The 24,487-nt window shown below is 43.7% G+C and overlaps 1 protein-coding gene across 1 annotated transcript; it reads left to right on the forward strand.

The window, feature by feature from the left end:
* Positions 1 to 322: 322 nt before the first annotated feature.
* On the forward strand, positions 323 to 23,032 carry LOC118114799 (collagen alpha-1(XI) chain). Its single transcript, XM_035165487.2, has 65 exons — positions 323 to 483; positions 585 to 676; positions 1,111 to 1,232; positions 1,438 to 1,600; positions 2,640 to 2,762; positions 4,279 to 4,398; positions 4,484 to 4,606; positions 4,727 to 4,774; positions 5,878 to 5,919; positions 6,058 to 6,120; positions 6,207 to 6,281; positions 6,893 to 6,976; positions 7,099 to 7,155; positions 7,848 to 7,901; positions 8,009 to 8,062; positions 8,179 to 8,232; positions 8,324 to 8,377; positions 8,466 to 8,519; positions 8,608 to 8,652; positions 9,459 to 9,512; positions 10,473 to 10,517; positions 10,599 to 10,652; positions 10,727 to 10,771; positions 10,858 to 10,911; positions 11,049 to 11,093; positions 11,185 to 11,238; positions 11,668 to 11,712; positions 11,872 to 12,033; positions 12,133 to 12,186; positions 12,279 to 12,332; positions 12,422 to 12,466; positions 12,887 to 12,940; positions 13,056 to 13,100; positions 13,181 to 13,234; positions 13,803 to 13,856; positions 13,956 to 14,009; positions 14,115 to 14,222; positions 14,439 to 14,528; positions 14,609 to 14,662; positions 14,775 to 14,882; positions 15,827 to 15,934; positions 16,038 to 16,091; positions 16,235 to 16,288; positions 16,399 to 16,506; positions 16,597 to 16,650; positions 16,742 to 16,795; positions 16,881 to 16,934; positions 17,028 to 17,081; positions 17,199 to 17,306; positions 17,866 to 17,919; positions 18,046 to 18,099; positions 18,234 to 18,287; positions 18,428 to 18,481; positions 18,564 to 18,671; positions 18,761 to 18,814; positions 19,201 to 19,254; positions 19,341 to 19,448; positions 19,546 to 19,599; positions 19,707 to 19,742; positions 19,829 to 19,882; positions 20,041 to 20,371; positions 20,551 to 20,663; positions 20,862 to 20,930; positions 21,250 to 21,483; positions 22,163 to 23,032. Exons 1-65 carry the CDS (start codon positions 360 to 362, stop codon positions 22,307 to 22,309), a joined length of 5,109 nt encoding a protein of 1,702 aa, XP_035021378.2. The 5' UTR covers positions 323 to 359; the 3' UTR covers positions 22,310 to 23,032.
* Positions 23,033 to 24,487: the final 1,455 nt, after the last annotated feature.

The raw sequence follows: 24,487 nt of genomic DNA on the forward strand, positions 1-24,487 counted from the left end.
TTGATCTTGTGTGAGTCGTGTTTGAGGTTTGACAGTGAAAATCTTCGGTGACTGATTATTTTCTTTATTTTCTGCCTAATGACAAAGGGCTTGTGGTTTCCGGTGCTTTGCAGAAGCAGCACTTGTTTTGTGACGCTGCAGCAGAAAATAATGGGCGTGTGTGATTTTCGACCAGGCCTGTTTTTGTCTTTCATTTACTTTAATCTACTTTAATACTTAATAATAAGTTAGTGGCTTGATGAACAGCCTCAGATCGTCTCATCCTCAAACCCAAGCATCGTCTCAGTCTTAGCGTTTTTTCTTGTCTTTTCGCAGCCGCTCCTATCGATGTCCTGAAGGTCCTGGAGCTGTCGGAGGACATGGAGGGAGTGTCGCTGGAGGCCGGTCTGTGCACCAGCAGGACGGGCAGAGAAGAAACTGACCTCTCCTTTAAAATCGATAAGAAGATCCAACTGAGCGCTCCCACCAAGCAACTCTTCCCCGGTACATTTCAATACAGAGGCTTTGTTTAATGCCATTAATTTGAATTTGTGCCGTGAGAGCCTGCGTCTAAATGTGTGTGTGTGTGTGTGTGTTCCCACCAGATTCTCCGTTCCCTATGAATTTCTCAGTGATGACGACAGTTAAAGCTGTGAAAGGCTCACAGGTCTTTCTCCTCTCGCTGTACGACTCGCAGGTACGCGTCTCACACACACACGACACCGGGATGAGGAAACCAAACTTTCTCTTGGCTTACATCATGTTGAATCTTTTTTCTTTTCTTTATCCACTCTGCGTTCTGTCACTCACAATCTTTTGACTGTGTCCACAAATAAATGAAAAGGGAAACACCTCCTTTAATCCGATAATTCTGCAACATTATCCATCGTTCTAATTTGCCCTTGAGCCAAATAACTGAATCCCTGGCAACCTGGGCCTCTGCAGGATTCCTACTGGGATCAGCATCGCAGGTTGTCCTCAATGTAGGAATATGCTTTTGCTAAATGTGTTAAAGATGTGGCCAAAGTCAAGGAACCTGTTTACACTACCTAAAAAATGACTGGTTCCTCTTCGTATCATAGTTTTATCTCATCACACCTCGTCTTCCCTCTGTGTCTCCTCCTCTCTCAGGGCACACAGCAGCTGGGTGTGGAGGTCGGCCGTTCTCCTGTCTTCCTCTATGAGGACCACGAGGGTCAGCCATCTCCCGAACTTTACCCCACCTTCAGGAAGATCAACCTGGCTGATGGCAAGTGGGTAACTGCCACACACACACACACACACACACACACACACACAAAAACAGGCACCCAAACACCCCCTTTTGTGTTTCCTTTGCGTTAAAGTTTTGAATCATGTAACACATGCTACAAAAGTTCCCTTAAAAGGCCTCTGCAAACACTTTTTCTATAAATATAACAAATAAATAGAAGCTTGTTCTTCTCTGTTTCTCACCAGGTGGCACAGAGTAGCCTACAGTGTGGAGGGCCAGTCTGTGACCCTCTACCTGGACTGTGAAAAGCTGGACACGCTGGACCTGCTCAGAGGTCACGACCCCCACGTCAGCACCGAGGGAGTCACCGTGTTCGGAACGCGGCTGCTGGACGAAGACGTGTTTGAAGTAAGAATATCACTGTCATTGTGGTTATGTAATACGATAGCAGGGAAAGATTTAAGCCGGTGGAGCTGAAAGTCTTCACACTGTTGCACATGTTGAAAGTGGCTAACGAGGCTCATTTCATCGAAATCATTTGCCGTGTCCGGTGAAAACTCTTTTGCCTTTGGGAGAACCAACTTGGCAGATGCAAAAAAATAAATAAAAAAAGCCACAATAAGTTCCTTGTGTGTGGTGAGGAAGTGTCTCTGCTTGCTGCTGCTTGTTTGCTTGTATCCATCAAATTGTGACAAAAGGGATCAACACGAAGGATTTCCCTCCACACTGCCCTCCAGTGGTTTTGCAGCTGTACCGCACTTACCACTGCATAGTTTTTATATGTACTGTATGTTCAAGTAAAAAAAGTAATAATTAAGTAGCTCAATTTACATATAAAGATTTGACTAATAAATATTTATATTCTCATATAAATCTAAATGAGCGTTGCCCTGTTCAAACTTACAAGATCCTGCAGATTTATTCCCAATAATCTGTGGCTGTGTAAAAACTTTCTAGACTTTCACGAGTTCTGATTCTGACGTGTCCTCAGCGCAGTGAGGACACTTTGACAGATTTCAAACGTGACCTCCGACCTTTGTTTTTAGCACAGTGTCAGGTGGTCCATCTGTTTAACTGAACAGCTCCGAGCCCGTGTTTGGCTTGGACTCGTGTGGGTGTGTGTGTGTGTGTGTGTGTGTGTGTGTGTGTCTGTGTGTGTCTGTCGACTTCATGTGCCGCGGCAACTCTAGACTGAACCTCTGGAGCTGATTAGCTGCAAAGCAACAATAAAAAGTCAAGTTATGTCACTTTGATCTGGCTAAATGATCACACGCAGCCAAAAATACAGACATGGGAGACACATGTCATTCGTATAATTAATGACACGCTGTTCATTGAGGATCAGTGATGACATCTTTAGAGCGTTGTGACACTTACACTGACGCTCATGTGGTTTCCACTGATCTCACCAGACTCAGCCTTGTTTGTGTTTGTTGTGGTGACGCAGGGGGACATCCAGCAGCTGCTCATCGTGGACGACCCCCGAGCGGCGGAGACGTACTGTCAGGACTACATCCCAGACTGTGACGCACCGCTGCCCTACGACAGCATTTTGACAGAGGCTGAGGAGGTAAGCCCCTCGGCCGCCCGCCCCCTCGCAGCTTAGAGAGACTCGAACCACATGTCTGCCTCCAGACGAGAACAGCAAAGTGGTCAGAAAGCAGATCAGCCACGTGGGAAACAGTCGTTCTGTGGATCATTCTTTACATAACATACAGTTGGAGGCACTTCAGGTGTCGAGGCTGTAAATCCAGAGCTGTCGTTTAAAAAGTGAAGAAGCCCCTGAGGTTTCATTTGTGAGAGGGAAACTATTACAGGTATGTATGGACAGTTCAAAGGGCAGAGGAGACAAAAATAGATCAGTGGCTCATATGTTCACACAAAGAAATCTTCTTTTTGAAACACTATTTCAGGGTTTTTTCGCAGGGTCAAGTCTTCAACATGTTAAAATATTAAATACTAGGTCTTACATACTTTTAGGTAGGTCTGAATTATGTTCACGTTCATTTAACGCTACTTCTGTTGCACTTTAAAATTAGTTTTTTGGGGTTCTTTTAAAGATCAATGTTTGCTGGTGTGTGCAGTTTGTAATATGTCTTGTTTTCAATGATACAGATATTTGCACACTGTAATAAAACGACAAAAACAAACACCCAGTCAGAATTGATCTCAGTACACTCGGCTGTGGGATAGACTCAGGATACCTACTGTCTGGTTATTCTCTTCTCGGCTACTTCACCTTATCGTTAATTATGGGGAAGTGTAAGTAATTCTGTGACTTTGATATTCCGTCATATCTGTTGAACATGACTTGACATTATGGTCTTAAAACGCCTTCAATTTAACCACAAAAGCAGCAGAAACACTCCCTTTCGGTTTCCATTATACTGTAAATGCAGGTTTTGCATGTGCAGATTTTATCTATATGTGTTTTATTCTCGTTTTTATTCTAGTAGATTTGATTTTCCCTTCTAGAAATAAAACATATTAAACCTGAAAAGCTTTGAATGCCCACTGAGCCCTCACCCTCTCTCTCTCTCTCTGCATCCCTCCGTCTTGTAGTACAATACGCTGGGTGGTTTTTGTGATCCGGTCTCCTCTGCCAGGTTCTGTGTGCCAGTGCTTCACACCACTGGGAAGAGTTTCAAATCCTTCCTCTGCCGATGCTGCTTGATTTATCGCCTGGCACACGGCTCACAACACTGCATTCCTGGTTCCCTGATTTATTTTGTCCGAAATATTTTAAGAAAAGAAAAAAGAAAAGACGCGATCATGGAACCGACGAAGCTGTCATGATGTAATATGCGGGTCTGAAGAAGCCAAATTACAAATATTGAGTGGAGGCCAGCTGGAGCCGCTCTTCATATTTCATTTCTTCTGCGTGTAGCAGATCACTCACTCAGACAGCCGGCAGAGGAAGTGTTTCACATCTCAATAGACCTCCTTTCTGTACTATCACAATACTACCTGTCCGTTTCCATCTCAATGCTCTCTGTACATTTAAAGAAAACATTACGTGTGCTGACGTCATGCATCATCTGTGGCTCGGTGCCTCTGTCATCCTTTGACTCTTTAATGGTTTTCAGGTGGAGAGAGCGCCCAAGAAACATGTGGTGGAAGAGTTTGAGGAGTTTGACTACAGCGACCTCTACGATGACGTCTCCGCCTCCGAGGTGGCCGTCGGCCCTAATGTCACAGAGTACGAGGTGAGGGTCAGCAGGACGTGCAGCAGTGTTGTGTTCCTCTCTCTCTCTCTCCTGCATCTTTCTCACCATCTGTTTGTCGGGACAGATCGTAGAGTACGAGGACTACGACAACTCTACAGATTACTACCAAGTGAACGAGTACGAGGAGGAATACGACGAGGGCTATGGACCGGCTCAGAGAGAGCGGGAGTTTTCTCTCAACACACAGGTCCCCATCCAAACCTCCACATAACAATGATTTATCCAGTGTTGCATGTCAGGTATTCTGTGTGTTGAGATTCGTCTGCATTAATGCTGAGTGTGTGTCTGTCCGTCTTCCTCTCCTCAGGATTTACCAGAGAAAGGACAAAAAGGAGAACCAGGCATTTTGGGACAGGTGAGACAAATACACAGTTTTATGAAACAACTCACACAACACGACCAGACAAGGGAGGGATATTAAACCTTGAAAGATGAATGATTGTAATATGAGATGGTAATTTTTGAATAAAATGTTCATTTAACAGAATGAATATGATGTGATATTTGCTGGGGGTCTGTACCAAAGAATCCTATTTCTTTAAATCTCTAGTAATTGATTTGTTGGCTGACTCTTAATCTCTGTAGCCCCACGATGCTTCTTTTTATTATTTTATGTTCTGACACATTTGACCTTTATCAAATAACTGCAGCTCCTGTGATTTGAATTTTGCACCTTGCCACGTTGTGATGTTTATAGTTCACTTACACTGTTCAGATTTGTCCTGATCCAAAACAGGAAGTGAGGAAAATCATACAATAATTGCTTCTGTAAAGGTCTTGCACAGAAGCTTGTTTCGGGACAGCACCGCACTGAGATGTTTAACATACGTTTTAATCGGAAAAATTCAGATTTAACTGAATAATTGTTATAATTTGTCAACAAACTTGACAAAAATTGCTAAAGTCCAATAAATACAGATAAATCCACTTGCAGATGTTATCCGCTGATATTAGCGTGTGACAAAGATTGCACATGTATAAATAATTGGTGTGTATATATATATATATATATATATATATATATATGTCAGCTGGTCAGAAACCGCAGCGGAGAAGTATCAAATCTATGTCTGAGGTAAAAATAGAAACAGTGACATGTTCTGTTTCACAGAGTACTGAGAAGTACAGGGGGGTGATATGAAAATACATATACACCATTAAAAAATACCATATATACACATATATGAATATACATATTTCCTGTATTGCCTATACCTATTGACTAGTTTATAGCTCAACTGTTAAATATCCCACTCTGAACATGTTGGATCAAATTCTAACCAAATGAAATGTCTCCATCTGAAAAATACTGATTTATGTTATGTTTCTGTACAAAATTTACTTCATAAATCAACAACAATCAACACCCCCCCCCCTGTATTTGTCTGATATTAATACTGCACATGTATCAGAGTGTTTAAATAAAACTCAACCAAATTTTTTGTGACATCTCTGCAGGGAACGCAGATCACAGGAGCCTACGGGCCTCCAGGACCTGAGGTGAGTGACACGGCTGATTGGCGTCTACCCTGAAACACATTTGACCTTAACCTTTAGTTTTGCATATGATTTTTAATATGTAAATGAATAGAAAACGTTTCCATCACTCACAACTGACTGTTTGTTGTCTGTTCGCAGGGAGAGCCGGGGTCTTCTGGCATCACAGGACCAGTGGGACCTCGAGGAGACCCCGGGGAGCTGGTAAGGACCCTCCTCTGTTCAACATGTGAGCGACTGACTCCACCACACGTTGGCGTCTTCGTTTAACCTCCTGTGTCTCCTCTCAGGGGCCTCAAGGGCGGCCGGGTCTGAATGGAGCTGATGGGATCCCGGGTCCCCCAGGCAACATCATGCTCATACCGGTAACATGACGATCCTTGTGTGTTGCCCTTGGCCCTACAGGCTGCAGTCATAGTGCTGTGGCAGTTATTTGCTCCTGGTAACCTTTTAGCGGAGCCTCGGGGGAAATGGCAACGTGTGAATGTTGTAACAGGGAAACGGGGCCGGCTCTGGATTGTTACGTAAATTAACCATTTGTTTGTCTTTGTAAAATATCTCCTGCTCTTTCTTAACCCTCCAGAAACCACTTTAAACATTTATTTGATTGTCATCAAATTTAGTTCTTAAGTGTTCCACAAAATATATTTTTATCAGCCACATTTATGTGTTAACACAAAGCTTTGTTGACTAATGTCCTTACATGGGTGTTGACTTGGGTTGAGATCTGGTGAATGTGACAATCGCAGATTATGATTCACGTCATTTTCATACATTACAGAGTCACTTGTGCTCAAAAACATCTACATTTGTTGTGTTTTTCCGATTGTCTATCTGGATTTTTTAAATTTATTTCACCCGTACTCAACTTTTTATTTAAGAGTTGAATAGCAGTGCTAGACATTGGCCACTAGGTGGGGTATTGAGTTTGACTTGACTGCATTTTGTGTGTCTGTGTGTGTGTGTGTGTGTGCAGTTCCAGTCAGGTGGCGGTCCAAAGACAGGTGCTGTGGTTTCTGCCCAGGAGGCGCAGGCCCAGGCCATCCTGCAGCAGACCAAGGTTCACAAACTTTTAATAACTTATCACATGTAAAGAGCTTTTGTGGAATTACTGCAGTTTGCATGTCACTGACTTAAATCCGTCTTCCTCCTTCTCCCTCCTTCTCCTTCCTCCTCCTCCAGCTGGCTATGAAGGGACCTCCGGGACCACTCGGTCTCAGGGGACGACCCGGACCACTGGTGAGTGAAATCACAGCACGTTGACATTTTGGTGTATATATTTATGCTGCTTTATTTTCAGAAGAAGTGGAGGTTCAGGTGAAGGGTGAATAATCTGCCGGAGAGTGGTTGGGCTGTCGAATGCGGTGTGAGGGGTTCATATTTGAACTGTAATGACCCGGTTGAATTTAAAATATACAGTCAAGAAGCACATCAGACCGTCTGAAAGAATCTGCCTCGTGATCCAGCACTGGGGGGGTGCAGCACCATTATTTCTGAGGGTTAAAATAAGAAGTACAACGAAGTCATGGGCCTCTTATACTTAGTGGAAAAAATACATTGCTGTAAGAAGTGTTAGAAGATTAAAAAATACAAATATAACCTGAATGTTACTAAACTGCAGTTCAGGCCGACAAGTACAAAGCAGCAAAACATATGTTAGATATTCTGATTCTGAATATCACCTGCTTTAACACACCTGTTTTCAGTGTTTAGTTAAAAACATCCTTATTTATTAATTGTAGTGTTTTAAATAACCTGCTACATTCATATCCTGAGTAGGGACAACACAGAAAATCAGGGAACGAAGGAACCATGATATAAAGTCATCAACTTCCTGTAGTGTAAATGTGTGCACGTGTGTGAATGGTATCAGACAGAGGATTCCAAAGCCGACTTGTTTAGGACTCAATGTTTTTAAACTTTTCCCCCAGGGTTCACCCGGTTCCTCTGGGCTGAAGGGGGCCAACGGAGACATGGGGCCGACGGTGAGTGAGCTGCTCATCTCGTTAACACACTCGTATAATAACACTGGAGCTCGTCTAAGAACCAGCCTGACTGTCACCGGCTTTCTCATTCCACCTTTTCCCCCCAGGGTCCTTCAGGAATGCCAGGTATCCCGGGTCAGAACGGACGACTTGGGAAAAGGGTGAGACTATTTACTGGATTTATTTTCTCGATATATAAACATCTGGTTCCTCAGAAGAATCCAAGGGGAAAAACTGCATCTTTTCTCAAAAGCTGTAACTCGTGTGTCTTCCTCAGGGTCGCTCAGGTACAGATGGAGGCCGTGGTGCAATAGGAGAATCTGGAGCCAAGGTAAAAAATAAACTGACGTCAACATCATCCACTCACTGACTCCTCTGTCTTTTACAATATGAACCCATCTGTGTATTCATCCAAATCTCAGGGTGATCGAGGGTTTGATGGCCTGCCTGGTCTCCCTGGAAACAAAGGACACAAAGTAAGTTTAGACGACTGAATTGATGAGCAGTGTTGAGCTGATAATTCATGAAACTAACAGCCAACTTCCGGGTGTTTATTCTCTCAAGGGGGACAGAGGTAAACCAGGTCTGATAGGTCCTTCAGGAGAGTCAGGGGAAAAGGTGAGAGCTCATGGTGCTTGTAGGGATTCATGTTTATATTTAAGTCTGTGCCTCTGCATCCAGGTAGTAACACTTGAGCTTCTCACAGGGCTCTGATGGGCCAGCCGGGCCAAGAGGACAGCCAGGTGATGCTGTGAGTGTTTACACACAAACACACAAATATTAAAATACATCACACCAATGATTTTACATATGAGTATCAGTTAAAGTGTGAGTAAATTACCCTGATGAGGTTGTCAAGAGGCTATCAAGTTGCATTATGGGAAATGGGAGGTCCAGTGTTTTTGGATTTGATCTATAGACAAATACACTATACCTGTAAACAAAACTATCGTCAGTCCATCTGTCAGAGGCTTTTTTTCTGCAGCTTCACAATGTCGATACATTGAAGAATAATAAAAACATTTTTTTAACAACTATAGGTTTTTTTAAACAGCGGCTTAAATAAAATGTTATATTTCTACTAATTTACGAGTTTCTACTTTGACCAAAGCCATTTGAGCAGCCTTTGGTTGCTCACAGGTGATCAGTCTGTGTGGAGAGCAAAAGAGATGGAACACATGAATCGGCTAAATTCCCTTGTCATTTATCTGCATTTGTGTACAGACATCACTGTTTGTGTTTTCTGTCAAGAAACGTTTGACTTGTGTGACAAAAGAAACTAGTTGGACCTTAAACTGTGTGAAAACGGGAGACAGAGTCTTGGTCTGGATATCTGTCTCCATCAGAAGCCCCAAAATATTATACAGAAAAAATATTAGAGATAAGTCTTGAGCCTCAGACAACACAACAGAGGTTTTTACACAAATGTCAAACTGCTCCTCACAAAACAAGTATGAGAGCACACACACACACACACACACACACACACACACACACACACAAACACACACACACACACATGTCATCATATTTCATTGTATGGTAACTGTGTTTCAGGGCTCCAGAGGTCTGAATGGCCCCAGAGGTCGTGCTGGTCCCCCAGGCCAACCTGTGAGTGTGAACCTTACACCTTTTTATACATACCTCCTCTGCACACACACACACACACACACACACACACACACACACACACACACACACACACACACACACACACACACACACACACACACACACACACACACACACACACAAACAGTCACCCACATTAATCATCACACTTGGCAGCAGTAGAAAGACCTTTGTGTTCGTTCATGCGGTGAAACCGAGGCTCTTCTCACCAATCCGAATCAATCGAGCTGCGGTGTCAGGATCAGATAATTCCATATGATAATGTTTAATCACAACTTTATAGTAGTTGTCGGTTTGTTAAACACGATGTTATGTAATTCTTATCTGCAACTGAGAATGTGACTCAGAGTCTCTCTCTGCCAAGCACAACATCGCGTTTCCCAACACCTGAAGCAGATTCTTTCTAGTGTGCATAATTTACGTTTGCACTTGTAGCAGCACAAGTTCGAACTTGTCGCTGTTGGATTACACATTGAGGAGCTGCTTTTTCTTTAAATTACATATTTACCTGCTTCCATATACATGTTGTCGGTTAATTAAGCATCACACATCAAAGAAGGAGGTGATTAGTGGGGGGGCTGATTTTTGGTTTCATGTAGTTGTCCAGGAAACTCGCGTAACAAGCCTCAGGGACATTTCTGTTCAAGGTAGAAGGCAGCGAACCCCCCCCTCGTGTCTTTAGTAGGACAGGGGAAAAAAAGATAAAGCCAGAAAATGAATCCCATATAGGGAGATTGACATGTGCAGTATAGACTTGGCAGTGTCACAATCTCCCTTTAAACCCCATACATCCTCTTGCAGGGTGCTATTACTTCTGTAATGTAAAGCTCCTGTGATTTCTCAACGTTTAAATGTGGAGGCCACACAAGTGCACTCGAGGACACAGGAACAAAAAAAGAGTGGCTTCCATTAACTGCCTTCTTTTCTCTCCCCCCACAGGGCATTCGAGGAATCGATGGCGGTCAAGGCTCGAAGGGAAACATAGTGAGTAAACTAAAGATAGGAGACGCTAGAGCCTGATGACAAATTAGACCCCACGACGTAATCATTTCCTGTTTGTAACAGGGATCACCGGGAGACACGGGAGCACCGGGACAACAAGGCAACCCTGGAATAGTGGTATGAGCTCAGATCCTAACAACTAATCACATTAATGAATACACAGAAGCACTAACGTTACACCTCCACTACAGGGCTTCCCTGGTCCTCAGGGGTTAGTCGGGTTGCCAGGAGACAAGGTACGACTCTTTTACTTTGAATTACATCTTTAGAAGTTGGAAGTGCAGAAGTGGTGATAATCGATTGGTCTGTTTTCATCTGGTAGGGGCCTCAAGGGAAGAAAGGGTTGCAGGGCTTACCTGGAAACGATGGGCCCTCAGTACGTATATGTGTTTTCTCTTTTTTTTGCACTATATTTTCTCCTCTCTTATAGACACAATGCATTCTGTCGCACCTAATCCTGACCTTAGAATCACAACTGCATTCCTGACTGCAGCCTTGGCTTCTTTTCAACAGGGTCATCCAGGAAGAGAAGGCACTCCAGGTGAAAAAGGCCTGCCGGTAAGTCTGTCGTTTGTCTGTTGTTCTGCCGCTGTTAGGGTTGACAAAGGAGGTGTCAGTCAAATTAATGTGTGTATGTTTTCATCTGTAGGGTCCTTCGGGAGTGCAGGGGCCTGTTGGGTATCCTGGACAACGAGGGGTTAAGGTAAAAAATGCAAATCAGAGTTGTAGTAGTTGTTTCTTTAACTTTTCTTTATGAGTAATATCATGCATAGTCAGGTGACTGAGATCTATGAGTGTGTGGTATTTGGTGCATCTTGTTTGAGTTTATAGGGACTGTTGGGCCTTGGCGGAGGTATTTCCTCCACTTAAACTTCAACACCATAACAATGGCATTGAAACATGATTTGAATATGGAAATATTGTAGTTATTGAACAAATGTACCCGGTTTAAAACCTGAATGCAGGGAAGTATTACAAGCTATGAGTACCTGCTCCTGAAGGAGATAACAAGATATCAACATGTGGTTTGTTGTGGTTGTAACCTCATGCTTATGTCATAAACAGCCAGTTATATTATATCATGTGTGTTCTAGTTGATTCCAGTTTTGTTGTGTCTCTTCCTGTTTAACAGGGAGCAGATGGAATCCGAGGATTAATGGGAAGCAAAGGGGAGAAGGTAAGAATCTGTATTTTAACCGTGGAGGAAACAAAACATCCTGATTGTGCACAGAGTGCCAGCTTTTTGTTTTTCTTCCATTGTGATTTTATTTAATCTGTTAAACTGGATTGACCGTCTGTCCTGCTGTGTCCTCCTCACCCTCCGCTCTGTCTGCAGGGAGAGGACGGTTTCTCCGGGGCCAAGGGGGAGATGGGAGCGAAGGGCGACACTGGAGACAATGGAGTTCTAGGTGGGAGAGGAGAAGATGGACCCGAGGGACCCAAAGGTCAGACGGGTCCTCTAGGAGAAGGCGGCCCATCTGGTACTTTTGGAGAGAAGGTATAAAGCTACGTTAGCATGTTTAATGCTAATAGCAATTTATAAAAATGTTCTCTACTCATCTTGTACAAGAAAAGTCATACATTGTCAATTTTCTAGGGAAAACTGGGAGTTCCAGGGCTGCCAGGGTATCCAGGACGTCAGGGGACAAAGGTAAAATGAAGGAAATAATAAACAATTGGTTGAATTCATGTTGACAAGTTACAGATGTGGTGGATGAATGTTTGTGGATTTCTCCTCCACAGGGTTCTGATGGTTTCCCTGGTTCACTGGGAACTGCAGGAGAAAAAGGGAAAAAGGTGAGTGGAGAGTTTAAAATCATGATGAGGATGATGTCTGGAAGTAAGACCTTTTTAATTCACATCCTGTCTTTTGTGCTTTTACCCAGGGTCCTGCAGGACAACCAGGAAGCGGAGGCCAGAGGGGTCCAAATGTGAGTGCTGTGTTTTAAAATATGCACCAGTTCAGCAGGAAATGCCCATCTCTGTGTTTTTCTCTAGTCCATTAGCTTTGTTAAATCAAGAGTCCTCTTGCAGAATGTCTCTGTTACTCATTGGTGGGGAACTATTTTCCTTCCAAGAGTCATTGCATGACTTGCAAAGACAACAAATCCTCCCGCGTATCAAACCCTGCAGTAATCTCACGCACAGAAATGGCTCGTTGGATGTTTCTTCTCATGTCGCTGTGTTCATTAAACCAGTAACTGAACCAGTGTCTGACTTTTCACTGTGCAGACATAGAGACTCACTGAGCACTGAACTGGGGATTGATTTGAACTACACCTGCAGTTTTAGGTTAGTAAAAGTTCAGGCACATCCTCCATTTGGTCTCACTCCTGTTTCCTCCCTGACAGGGTGCACGAGGTGCCAGAGGAGCACGAGGGCCGACGGGGAAATCAGGAGAGAAGGTCAGCTGATTCTCCTCCAGCCAATAGTAACACCCCGTCACTCGTTACTGAAGGATGAATACATTTAATACTATTATTTTCCTCCATCTTCTCCTTGTTACTTGTGTTATCATAGGGCGCCTCAGGACATGATGGACCCCCAGGATCTACTGGAGAGAGGGTAAGAAAAATGCTTTTAATAAAACACATCAATTGTGTGACTGATGGATCATCTATTAAATTTGCCTCATTTCTTTCAAGGGACCTCAAGGACCGCTAGGAAGGAACGGAGAGCCAGGACCTAAAGGATCAAGCGTGAGTAGCAAAACACTCAAATTTATACTTGATTCGTAAGTTATTACCTTAATTTTGAACTGGAAAGGACTTTAAAGTTTTTATTTTGAAACTGGCTGCATGTAAGCAGTCATTATCTGATCAGAACTGTGAACACACCAGAAAGAAATCCTCACCTTATGCTTTGAATTATGTCCAGTGGCCTGTAGGGGACAGCTCTTACATTTCTGTATTTTACAGCTTTAAAGCAACACTATGTGACTTTTACTGAGCAACAGCGCCCTCTGTAGACACACGTGGGGACTAACTATGGGACTCTGTTTCTGGACGATCAAGTGGTTTTAATATTGATTAAAAAACAAAGCCTACCAATCTCTTACTGTGTTGTCCCACTCACTTAACTGAAACACAACCAGAAGGGCTGCCGATGTAACAAATCCACCAAACTCTATTTGAAATTCTTCATATTTTAAAAGTTCAGCAGTACACTTAAACACGCTGGACCTGATTCTGACATCTTTAACTCTGATCAACGGCGGGGGCCATTGATTTCTCACCTTGACCTTGGCGTATTTGTTTGTGTGTGTAGGGTCCAGCTGGGAAGGATGGACTTCCAGGTCACCCAGGCCAAAGAGGAGAAGCAGTGAGTAATTTATTATTTGACTAATGGCCGTCGACTCACAAAAACTCTCTCACAGACTCACCAGAACATGTTTAACACACATCATCTTTGTGACTGCAGGGATTCCAAGGGAAGACGGGACCTCCTGGACCTTCCGGTGTTGTGGGGCCACAGGTGAGCTCAACAATGAGAATCACTTAGGTTATGTAATATTTCTCCAACCTCGTGGTTCATGTCTGTAATGGTAATAATTGACCCAACCACTTGTGTGCGTCTCAGGGCAAATCAGGAGAGTCTGGGCCAACTGGGGACCGCGGTCACCCAGGAGCACCAGGGGTCCCTGGAGAGCATGGTTTACCGGGGGCTGCTGGGAAGGAAGGTGGAAAGGTGGGTTCATACAGATGTATCACACAGACTGATCATCATTTCATACTACAGAGAGATTATTAGTGTTTTAACAATGTGGTTTCATGCCTTTGTATAAATTACACCTCTTTGGCCATTATTTATTGGAACAGACGTGAAGATTGAGACCATATTGACAAAATGGCTGAGGCATGCAACCGCAACTGCAAGGAGATAACTCTACTTCTTTTCCCATAGGGTGACCCAGGTTTACCCGGGACATCTGGGAAGAGCGGTCCTACGGGCCTGAAAGGATTCAGGGGGAGCCGAGGAGCGACTGGAATTATGGTAACACAGAAACACAGACCAAACCCCAGAGACATCACCTGATTTCTTAGTTCTCTAAATTAAATAAGTGATCTTTGCAGGGGCCTCCCGGTCTGAAAGGAGGATCAGGACCTAACGGACTCCAGGGAGCCCTCGTGAGTTAGAGTATATCTCTGTTTTCTACAGTTCTACTGATCCAAACCTTGCCTTTGCCATCTCATTACTTCTCTTCATCAATAAGTGCTTACATGTACTCTGTGTCATTAGGGAGCCTCAGGCGAGAGGGGCCCTCCAGGAGTAGCTGGGGCCATCGGACAGCCGGGTCGGGCCGGAACTATCGGAGGACCTGGGCCAATGGGAGAGAAGGGGGAGCCTGTAAATACATCCGACTCTTTTCATGTTTTTTTAATTATTTCTCTCAATTCGATTTTTGTATTGCTTTCAGTAATACTGTATTCCATTGACGCCCTTTTATTCTTGCAGTGTACATTCCTCAAGCTCTTTCTAAGGAATTTCATGTTAATACTGGGTTGAGTCTCTCTTTGTTCTCAAAACTACTTTGTACCATTGATTCCACAAGATGGAAACATTCCTTTAAGTGTCTGCTGATATGACTGCATCACGTGGTTTCTGGCCAAACTCCTGTTCATCAAATCCTTTTTATTGACATCAGATCTGGTGACCAGGCCAGCCACTGAAGTTCCCTGATCTCATGACACTTTTGTGGTTCATTATCCTGGTGGAAGTAGTCTTTAGACGATGATTGTGGCTTTTAAAGGATGCACATTGTCGACAACAATACTCCCAAAAAAGACATTCAAAAGATGATTGATTCGTGTTAAGGGGCCCAAAGTGTGTCAAGAAAATATTCCCCACGTAAATACATCACCACCTCCAGCCTGATGTGGTTGGGTCCATGGATTCACGCACTTGACACCATATTCAGACCATCTGCGTTCATCAAGCTTCTCTAGTCTTCAACTGTCCAGCTTTTTGGCCTCTGACCACTGCAGCCACAGATTTCTGTTACTGGTTGACAGGAGTGGAACCGAGAGGTTACCTGAGCTGCTGTAGCCTTTAACCAGTCTGGCCATTCTCCTCTCGTCAACAAAGCATTTCCATCCACTCCTGCTTACTGGATGCTTTTTGAATGAATGAATAAGCAGGTCTACAGGTGTCCCTAATAAAGTGCTTGGTGGGTTCACTGACTCGATGGAAACATATAATAGTTGTTTTTGTCTTTGGGTGGATATGTTGTTTTTTCCATGTGTTTGTGTTTATAGTTTACAACACATTAAAGGTTTACATTTGTGCCTCAGGGAGACAAGGGACCTGTTGGACCAGCAGGTCAGGACGGAGACCAGGGAACTGTCGGAATGCCCGGAGCTACGGGTCCTACTGGACCTCCAGGAGATGACGGAGATAAGGTAAATATGTTCCTCAGTGAGTTTGAGAAGCAAAGTAAAAATTGTGTTTGTGCGCCGTGTGCGGTGGTAATGAAGTGTGTGTCTGCTGTGTGTGTGTCCACAGGGGGAGCAGGGAGGCCCCGGGCAGAAAGGCAGCAAAGGAGACAAAGGAGAAGGAGTGAGTTTGCAGTGGGAGACATACATCTATGTGAATTGTATTTCATTATCAGAGCAGATGTCATTATCGCTGAATATCTCTCTCTCTCTCTCTCTCTCTCTCTCTCTCTCTCTCTCTCTCTCTCTCTCTCTCTCTCTCCAAAGGGCCCCCAAGGTCCCATTGGCACTCAAGGGCCTATTGGTCAGCCAGGACTCCCGGTGAGTCTGCTGCTCTGTTTGTTTTCTGTCTTGAAAGTTAAAAAACCTCAAATCAGTTACGATAAACCTCTAACAATGTGTCCTCCTGATTCTCCGGCTCTGTATTGTAGGGTATGGACGGACTGCTAGGTCCCCGGGGCCAGCAGGGCATGTACGGTCCGAAAGGAGACGAGGGTCTACGCGGCTTTAAGGGCTCCAGGGGACCAATAGGATTACAGGTGAGATTTGTTCACAGGTCCGACTCCAGATCATCCAAGTGAAGTGGCCTTGGAGCGCGACACTAATCCTCTAATCCTGTGTTTCTCAAGGGCATGCCGGGCCTGCCAGGAGAAAAGGGTGAGAGTGGACATGGGGGACTGATGGTGAGATCATTATCCTGTTTCCTCCTTTCTTTTCATCACATCTCCATTAATTTACACACATTAATGAATCATTGTTTTTTTGTTTGTTCAGGGTCCACCTGGGCAACAAGGCCCATCTGGTCCTCAAGGACCTGTTGGGGGTCAGGTAAGTCTCAGAGAAATATTTATGCATCCTCATTTAGTCAAGCACTTGTTTTGAATTTGAATATTTAAATGTGTGTGCCGTACAGGGTCCAACCGGGCGACTAGGAATGATAGGACAGCCTGGTGTTGGTGGAGAGAAGGTAAAAACTGATAGCACATTGTTTATGCATATTAAAATGGTTCCCACATTATCTATGTCTGCATGTCTCACTCTCAATGTGTCTCTGTTTCAGGGGGAGGATGGTGAGGCTGGTGACCCTGGACCCGTCGGCGTTTCAGGAAAGCTCGTGAGTGTGTCTTCATTCTCAAACTCGCTTCTTCCACCTTCAATGTTTCGGCTTCTTTTATTGTTCCTGTCTGCCTCACCTCTGTCTGTGGCTCTCTCTGCTCCCTCGTTACTTCAGGGAGATAAAGGAGACCAGGGGGAGAAGGGAGATTCAGGCCCTCCAGGAGCAGCTGGTACTCCAGGAGCCAGGGGCCCTTCAGGCGAAGATGGGCCCAAGGGCAATTCTGTGAGAAGCCATCAATACTCTGCTGTGAAACTAGACAATTCAATGCATTAAAGACCACTGTACTACTGTGTGAACCTCTATAATATTTAAGTTAAAGCATACTTTACTGCACCACAAAAAATATGACATTTTGACACCTGTTTTATGAGATTAAAAAAATTATTATTCCACAAGAATAATAAGTTTGAGGTAAAAAGAAAAACAGTGACTTAGTTGCAGACACCGAGCACAAAAGATATTTGTTTAATCTGTTTAGGATTTGACTGCACTTTTAGTAATCAAAATAAAAGTTATTCAATGGAGCTGAAAGATCATATTTCCTTTGTAGATAATTGGTCCTTCCTGGAGATTATCCTGAGGGAATAATCTGACTAAGAGCCATAAAACGAAAGCATCACTGCCTTTTAATCAGTTTCTATCAATTACACAGGTTTTGGACTGAACGGTCTTTATTTGATGGCTTCCATAGTTGCAGCTCTCTCTGTGTACACCAGTACATGATTCAAAACACATTTATATCCTCCACAATACTATTGCTCTCTCTCTCTCTCTCCCTCAGGGTTCTATAGGCCTGACAGGGGACCTTGGACAACAGGGAGAAGCTGGACCAAATGTGAGTAGCTGTGTTTTGTTATCACGTGAAAGATTCTCATTTCACCTTTCAGACTTTTTTATTTTCTGTTCAAAATTTGTATTTATTTAAGTTTTCCTTTGCCCTCCATTTTTTCTCTCTCATCAGGGCGTGGATGGTCTGCCTGGGTCCAAAGGAGACACCGGGGATCCTGGGAAATCTGTGAGCTCCTCTCCTCTGCATAACGCACCACACACTGTGACATCCATGCTTTCTTTAATTCATGAGCATTCAGTATGTTGTCGTCAAACAAACACCATGACTGGCCATGTAACCTGTTTCTGTAAACATCTCAGGGACCACCAGGAGCAGCAGGGGAACCGGGACCATCTGGACCTCCTGGACGAAGGGTGGGTGTTTTCGTGTTTGTGCGTGCCTGTGTGTGCGTGTGTGTGTGTGTGTGTGTGTGTGTGTGTGTGTGTGTGTGTGTGTGTGTGTGTGTGTTATTGTGACAGATTAAGGTTAAAATGTTTGAAATGTTGTTCTTCAGGGCCACTTGGGGAAACAAGGGAAGGAAGGAAAGTCAGGCCTGAAAGGAGTGAAGGTGAGTTAGAAACAACTCTTTGAACATGAACTTCTGAATCTTAACAGTTACTAAAAGTCACCCTGTTGTCTGTTTGTTTCAGGGTGCCCCCGGTTTGGAGGGTCCCGTTGGGAAAACGGGCCCCGTAGGTGCCCAGGGGCATTCTGGCAGGTTTGGCCCCCAGGGTCTAAGAGGAATTCCCGGCCCTGCAGTAAGTTAAATTTAAAGAAAGCACAGAACGAATCAGAGAAGCACAAAAAAGATGAAGGTTAAGAAATCGTTTCTGTGTCTGTCTCTCAGGGTGAGCAGGGTTTGAATGGAGCGCCCGGCCAGACCGGACCACCAGGTCCCATGGTAAGATGACACATCAATGAGCAATATTTGAAGATTGGAAATGATAATTCCAAACTAAATCAAGACTTATTCTTATTTGCTTTTATACAGTGATTTAGATAAGAGGATCAATAAAACTCTACTGCCAACATCCAGTTAGCTTAGCTTAGCACAAACACTTGGTAGCTTATCTTAGCACTGAAACTCTCAGACATGAGAGTGGTTTCACTCTCCTAATCTAACTCTCAGCAGGAAAGCAAATAATGTTGAGCTATTCTTTTAAGAGAAAAGACAAAGAGGAAGCTGATTGGCAGTTTTTCTGAGAGGAGGACGACTTTATCATCAGATGTATCTCCCATCAGAGTAGTAAATTAATGGGTTTTAAATGTTTAATGTTCTCTTCTCAGGGTCCATCAGGATTACCAGGACTAAAGGGAGACCCTGGCAAGAAGGGAGACAAGGTACATGGATACTGTACACACCTGAATATCTACTCTGCCCTTTTGCTGTGGCTTCGACCGCGATCTGATTTGTGTCGTCTGTGCAGGGTCATGGTGGTTTAATAGGTCTGATAGGGCCACCAGGAGACATTGGAGAGAAGGGGGACAGAGGACTGCCAGGAAACCAGGGAATACCAGGACCAAAAGGAGATGAGGTGCTACAAAAAGACTTATTCTCGCATTTTAGAGAGTAAAACCACATCTACTGGTTCTGTTCTTCTGACAGCTTTGTTTGTTTGTGCTCAATATCAGGGTCTAGTTGGTCCATCTGGTCCCAACGGACCCCCTGGACCCACAGGCCTCTCTGTGAGTACATCTGATCATGTGACTGTGAATTAGTACTATTGTCAGCATAGAGTTTACTGAAATATCGTTTATCCCATCTCTGTCTCTATCTTCTATCTCTCTCACAGGGTGCTGCTGGTCTAAAGGGATCTAAAGGAAACCAGGTAAGTGTAAACTGATTTATTCAGTGTGTTTACATTTTACTTCTACTCAAACTGAACTCATTTTGCTGTGTGTGTGTTTGCATTAGGGTCCAATTGGCCCCAGAGGAGACCTCGGTTCTATTGGACCTCCAGGACCACCAGTGAGTTCATAGACATTTAATTCATCCAAGAACAGTACAAACGGCAGATACCTACATTTATCAATGTGTAACTTCACTTGTTTGTCTGCTTTGATTAACTCTCCTCTCCTCTCCTCTCCTCTCCTCTCCTCTCCTCTCCTCTCCTCTCCTCTCCTCAGGGTCGGCCGGCAGGAGTGGCAGGAATGGCGCCTCTTCACGAGCGAGGACGGAGAAGGAGAACCCAGGCCTCGGTAGATGGTGCTGCATTTGAACAGGAGGAGGAAGAGGAGGGTGGAGTTGATGGAGGAGAGGAGGAGTGGATGCAGGGGGACCAGGCGGCGCCGGGCAACTGGATAAAGCAGAAGGAGGGCCAAGGCATGGAGGAAGTGTTTGCATCTCTGTCCTCTATGAAGGTGGAGGTGGAGGGTCTGCGTAACCCACTCGGGACGTTCCACAGCCCCGCCCGCACCTGCAAGGAGCTGTGGTTCCTCCACCCTGAGCTCCCTGACGGTACCTTATCAGATTTCCCTGCATGTTGAGACTCTTTTTCACCCCCCATCTCTAACGCCTTTGGTTTTTCCTCCATCTTATACAAATAATAAATCTGCAGGACTTGTCACTCTTTGGCATTTTTTCTTATGCCTTCAGAGTTTTGAACCCTCTGCACTCGTCTCCCCCTCTCTCCTCAGGCGAGTACTGGATCGATCCCAACCAGGGTTGCCATCGAGACTCCTTCAAAGTGTTTTGTAACTTCACTGCACAGGGAGAGACGTGTCTGCACCCGGACAAGAAGTTCCAGTCGGTTAGTTTTCATGCACCAACACATTATTATGGTTACTTCTTTGGGTTTTTTCTGATAATTTGATAAACTTTTCTTAGCAAAAAGAAGCATTTGCCATTAGTTTAATGAGTTAGGGATAAAATGAACATTAATGCATATCTAGTAACTGTCTGTGTGTGGATTGAGGGAATTTGAAGCTTTTTTTTTTTTTGCCTTCAGGTGAAGTTGGCTGCCTGGAAAGGGGAGAAGCCCGGCACATGGTACAGTAAATTCAGGAAAGGAAAACAGGTATGGTTTGAGCATTTTGCATCGAGATTAAAATGTTTCATACTGGGTCTTAAATGTGTTTAGTTAGGTCTTAATATTTTAGGTGATTCCCTCGTGTTTCATTTTAAAACACACAATCAGGTCATCGTCAGAAAACTAAACCTCAGGATCATTACAACTCAGGTCATAACATTGTCTGTATAGTGTAGTAAAGTTTTGTAGTGACACGTCCTAAGTAAAGGACTGAATGTGCACACAACTACCTTCATGAATTATTCAGTTTCATACTTTATTTGTCCTTGACATTACATTGATGTTTGGTTCTGCTGTTCTCCTCCAGTTTTCTTACTCTGGGACAGACGGCGTTCCCATCCACATCGTTCAGCTGAACTTCCTGAAGCTGCTGAGCGCCGCAGCCACACAGACCTTCACCTACCACTGCCTCAACTCCGCCGCATGGCTGCACACCGCCACCTACGGCCACGAACACGCACTGCGCTTCAGAGGCAGCGACGGGGAGGAGATGACACATGAGAACACACATTACATCAGTGCACTATATGACGGATGTCAGGTGAGAAACACACGTGAAGCTCTGGTCTCTCGGACACATTCTTGTCTCAAACATGGCGTCACGCCTTCGCACCTTCAGAACTATATTTATGAACGAACACGCTAAAGAATATCTCAATACATTTTGATGCACATGGCCTGAAAATGAAAGTAAACACAAAATGACGCCAATGTGAAACGAAAGGACATATTACAAGAATAAATAAAAAATATATTTTAAGTCCTTTTTAAAAAGTTCCTAGAAAGTTTTGAAAGAGAAATCCCTTCACTGAGCGTCATGTGACAACGCTCACCTTGCATTGGCTGTTCACGATAATGGAAGTAGACTGCGGGTCTCAGAAGCGAAGCCAATGCTAACTGCAAGTCAATCTCTCGAATGACCAGCAGAGGGCGACTCCACTGGTTTCAAAGAAAAGTTTCTATAGAAGGCTATTAGAAAACGACTCTGCTTCTCACTCGATTTATAACGTCAGGAAACATTTTCCTAAAGAGTTGATGTCTCAATCTCTAGTTTAAAGTCTTCTTCAACACAAGTTTAACCCTACATCGAATGAAGTATGTATTTATTTGATTATTTAATGCATTAAATAGTGATGTCACTTTATTAATTATTTATCGGTGAACTCAGAGGATTCAGCACATACTTACAACAGGGATACGTTTGTGTTTCTCCGTCACAGACACGCTCGGGGCAGGAGAGGACTGTGCTGGAGTTCGACGCCCCTCTCTCCACCACGCTCCCCATCATTGACGTGACCGTGTCCGACTTCGGAAACGGGAACCAGAAATTCGGTTTCCAAGTCGGCCCGGTCTGCTTCAACGGTTAACCCAGCCAGGGGGCGCTCACGGCGCGGCGAGAGTAATTTAATAGGAAAAAATAGCAATGGACATTTTTTTTACATGCAGGGAGAAAACTACTTACAAAGACAAACATGATGTCATATATTTATAAGTCGATTTACCTACAACAGTGTTCTTCATCTAAACATTAATTCTTTTATTGACTCCGACTCTGAGTCTCATATATTCATCACAAACCTTCTCACAGCCGACTCTGTGTTTTCATGAGAAGTGCATACTGTGCCTTTTTCTGACTCCTCAGTAACCTCAGATTTTCAAGTGGTGCTCTCACTCATCCATCCATGTCTGCTCCTGTAATTATCACCTGTGCGCTTAATTCCCATCTATACACAATCATACATGATCGTCTTTAGAAATACCAAACTGCCTTATTTCAGCAGCCTTCACCCGCCATGTCTGTCATCATCAAACCTCAATTTGTTTTGTGTTATTTTTTTTGTGTCTGTTGTTGTACTTTTGTTGTCGTAATGATCTGTTGTGATGTATGTTGGAGTGTAAGTCATCACGGTGCTATTATGTAGCTCCCTGCAGAGTACATTTCTTTGTAAAAGGGAACTGGGGCAGTGCATTTTTTTGTTATATATATATATATATTGTGAAGCCATGTTTTATATATTTTTTTTTCAACATAACAGAGGAAACTGTGGTACGTGATTCCCTCGAGGTCTTTCTGTGCATAGTTGTGTGGAGGAGCGACTAACATGTTTTAATAAAAGTACACAATGTACATTTAAATTAATGTGATGGGATTTTAGTGTTATTGAATTCATTCGTTAAGCAAAGAGGAAGCAGACGGACACGTCAGCAGCAGAGAAACCCCTCTGAGGTGCGATGTGCACTTTGACGGGTTGTTCCAGATGGTTCTTGAAGATCACATATAATAATGGTGCATCAATTTTTAGTGATGGCTGCGTTCACGGGTCACTTGATTCGCTGATTCATCTTTTTGGTCCAGACTGAAATATCTCAACAGCGCTTGTACAGATTCCCATGAAGGTTTATACAGTAGCAACAGACTTTTGACCAATCGTGAGTCAGTCTCAGCTGTCAATCATTATGAGCACTTGGACAAACATCAGTGTGATAAGAAATACGTAAAAAATCACATAAACCATCTTTGAGAAAAATGTATCTTTAAGCGCCTGCCTGTACCGCAGCCAGCCACCAGGGGGCATTAAGAATTTTCTGGCTTCACTTACAGGAAGCTGTCATGTCGTCCATCTTTAAATTCTGATACTGGATGAAACCAGGTGATATCGGTGATACTGACTTTATTCACAGTTCAGGGCTGAGTCCTGAATTTTGACGTTTATTTCCACTGTCAAGTCAAATATGTAAAACGGTGATGTGTGTTAAATCTGCTGGTAATTTGTATTCACTGCAGCTTGAGCATACATCATTCATAATTCTGTCTTCATGTGACCTCCCCCCCCCATCGCCCCCCCTGCCCCTCTGCACAGTGACATCTGCAGTGCGTCTAACATGGGACATTACTCATGGTGCTGAAACTTTAATGAGCGGAGGCACATGAACACAGGTCGTCCAGGAGAGTTTAACCACTAATTTCCACAGATTAAATATGGATGACATGTTCTGAAAGTCAGTCGCATTGTGTTCAGAGATCTGTTTTTAATTTCTAATCTTTGACGTCTAACCCAGCGTCCAACATTTAGACATTTTATTCCTTTCCAGTTTATGTGTTGAGGATAATTGTGAGTGTCCACAATAGAAAAGTATATCAACCTTTTTAAATACACTTAAATGAATTGTGGTTTTCTTTACCCTAGAATGGTTCCTTTATATTTAAATACTTTATATTTACATCAGGAGCGGGTCTTCTTTACGGAGGCAGCCATGTTTTTTTACAGTAGCCCAGACTGGACAAACTAAACACCTTTTGAGTTTTTTATGACAACTGAAGGTGGGGGAGGCGAGGGGTGTTCAGCTGCAACGTGCAACTTCACCACTAGTTGTCACTAAATCCTACACACTGAACCTTTCATTCTAACTGTAACTGAAGTGTCTTTAACTTCCTTTCATAACAACAAGAAGTGGATGTAATTGATAATTGGTCGCTTAGCAACAACCTTTTATTCACGTATTGTGAGAAGGTGTTAAGACGTAACTTGTTTAAAACCCAATTT

This window comes from Hippoglossus stenolepis, chromosome 2 (genome assembly GCF_022539355.2).
Source record: "Hippoglossus stenolepis isolate QCI-W04-F060 chromosome 2, HSTE1.2, whole genome shotgun sequence".
Lineage (NCBI taxonomy): Eukaryota > Metazoa > Chordata > Actinopteri > Pleuronectiformes > Pleuronectidae > Hippoglossus > Hippoglossus stenolepis.

Bases quoted from the DNA above. Each gene is read 5' to 3' on its own strand.
- LOC118114799 (XM_035165487.2), top strand. From the start codon at position 360: ATGGAGGGAGTGTCGCTGGAGGCCGGTCTGTGCACCAGCAGGACGGGC. The intron at 8,378-8,465 runs GTAAGTTTAGAC...TATTCTCTCAAG, and splicing joins CTGGAAACAAAGGACACAAA to GGGGACAGAGGTAAACCAGG. The intron at 20,372-20,550 runs GTACCTTATCAG...CTCTCTCCTCAG, and splicing joins CCACCCTGAGCTCCCTGACG to GCGAGTACTGGATCGATCCC.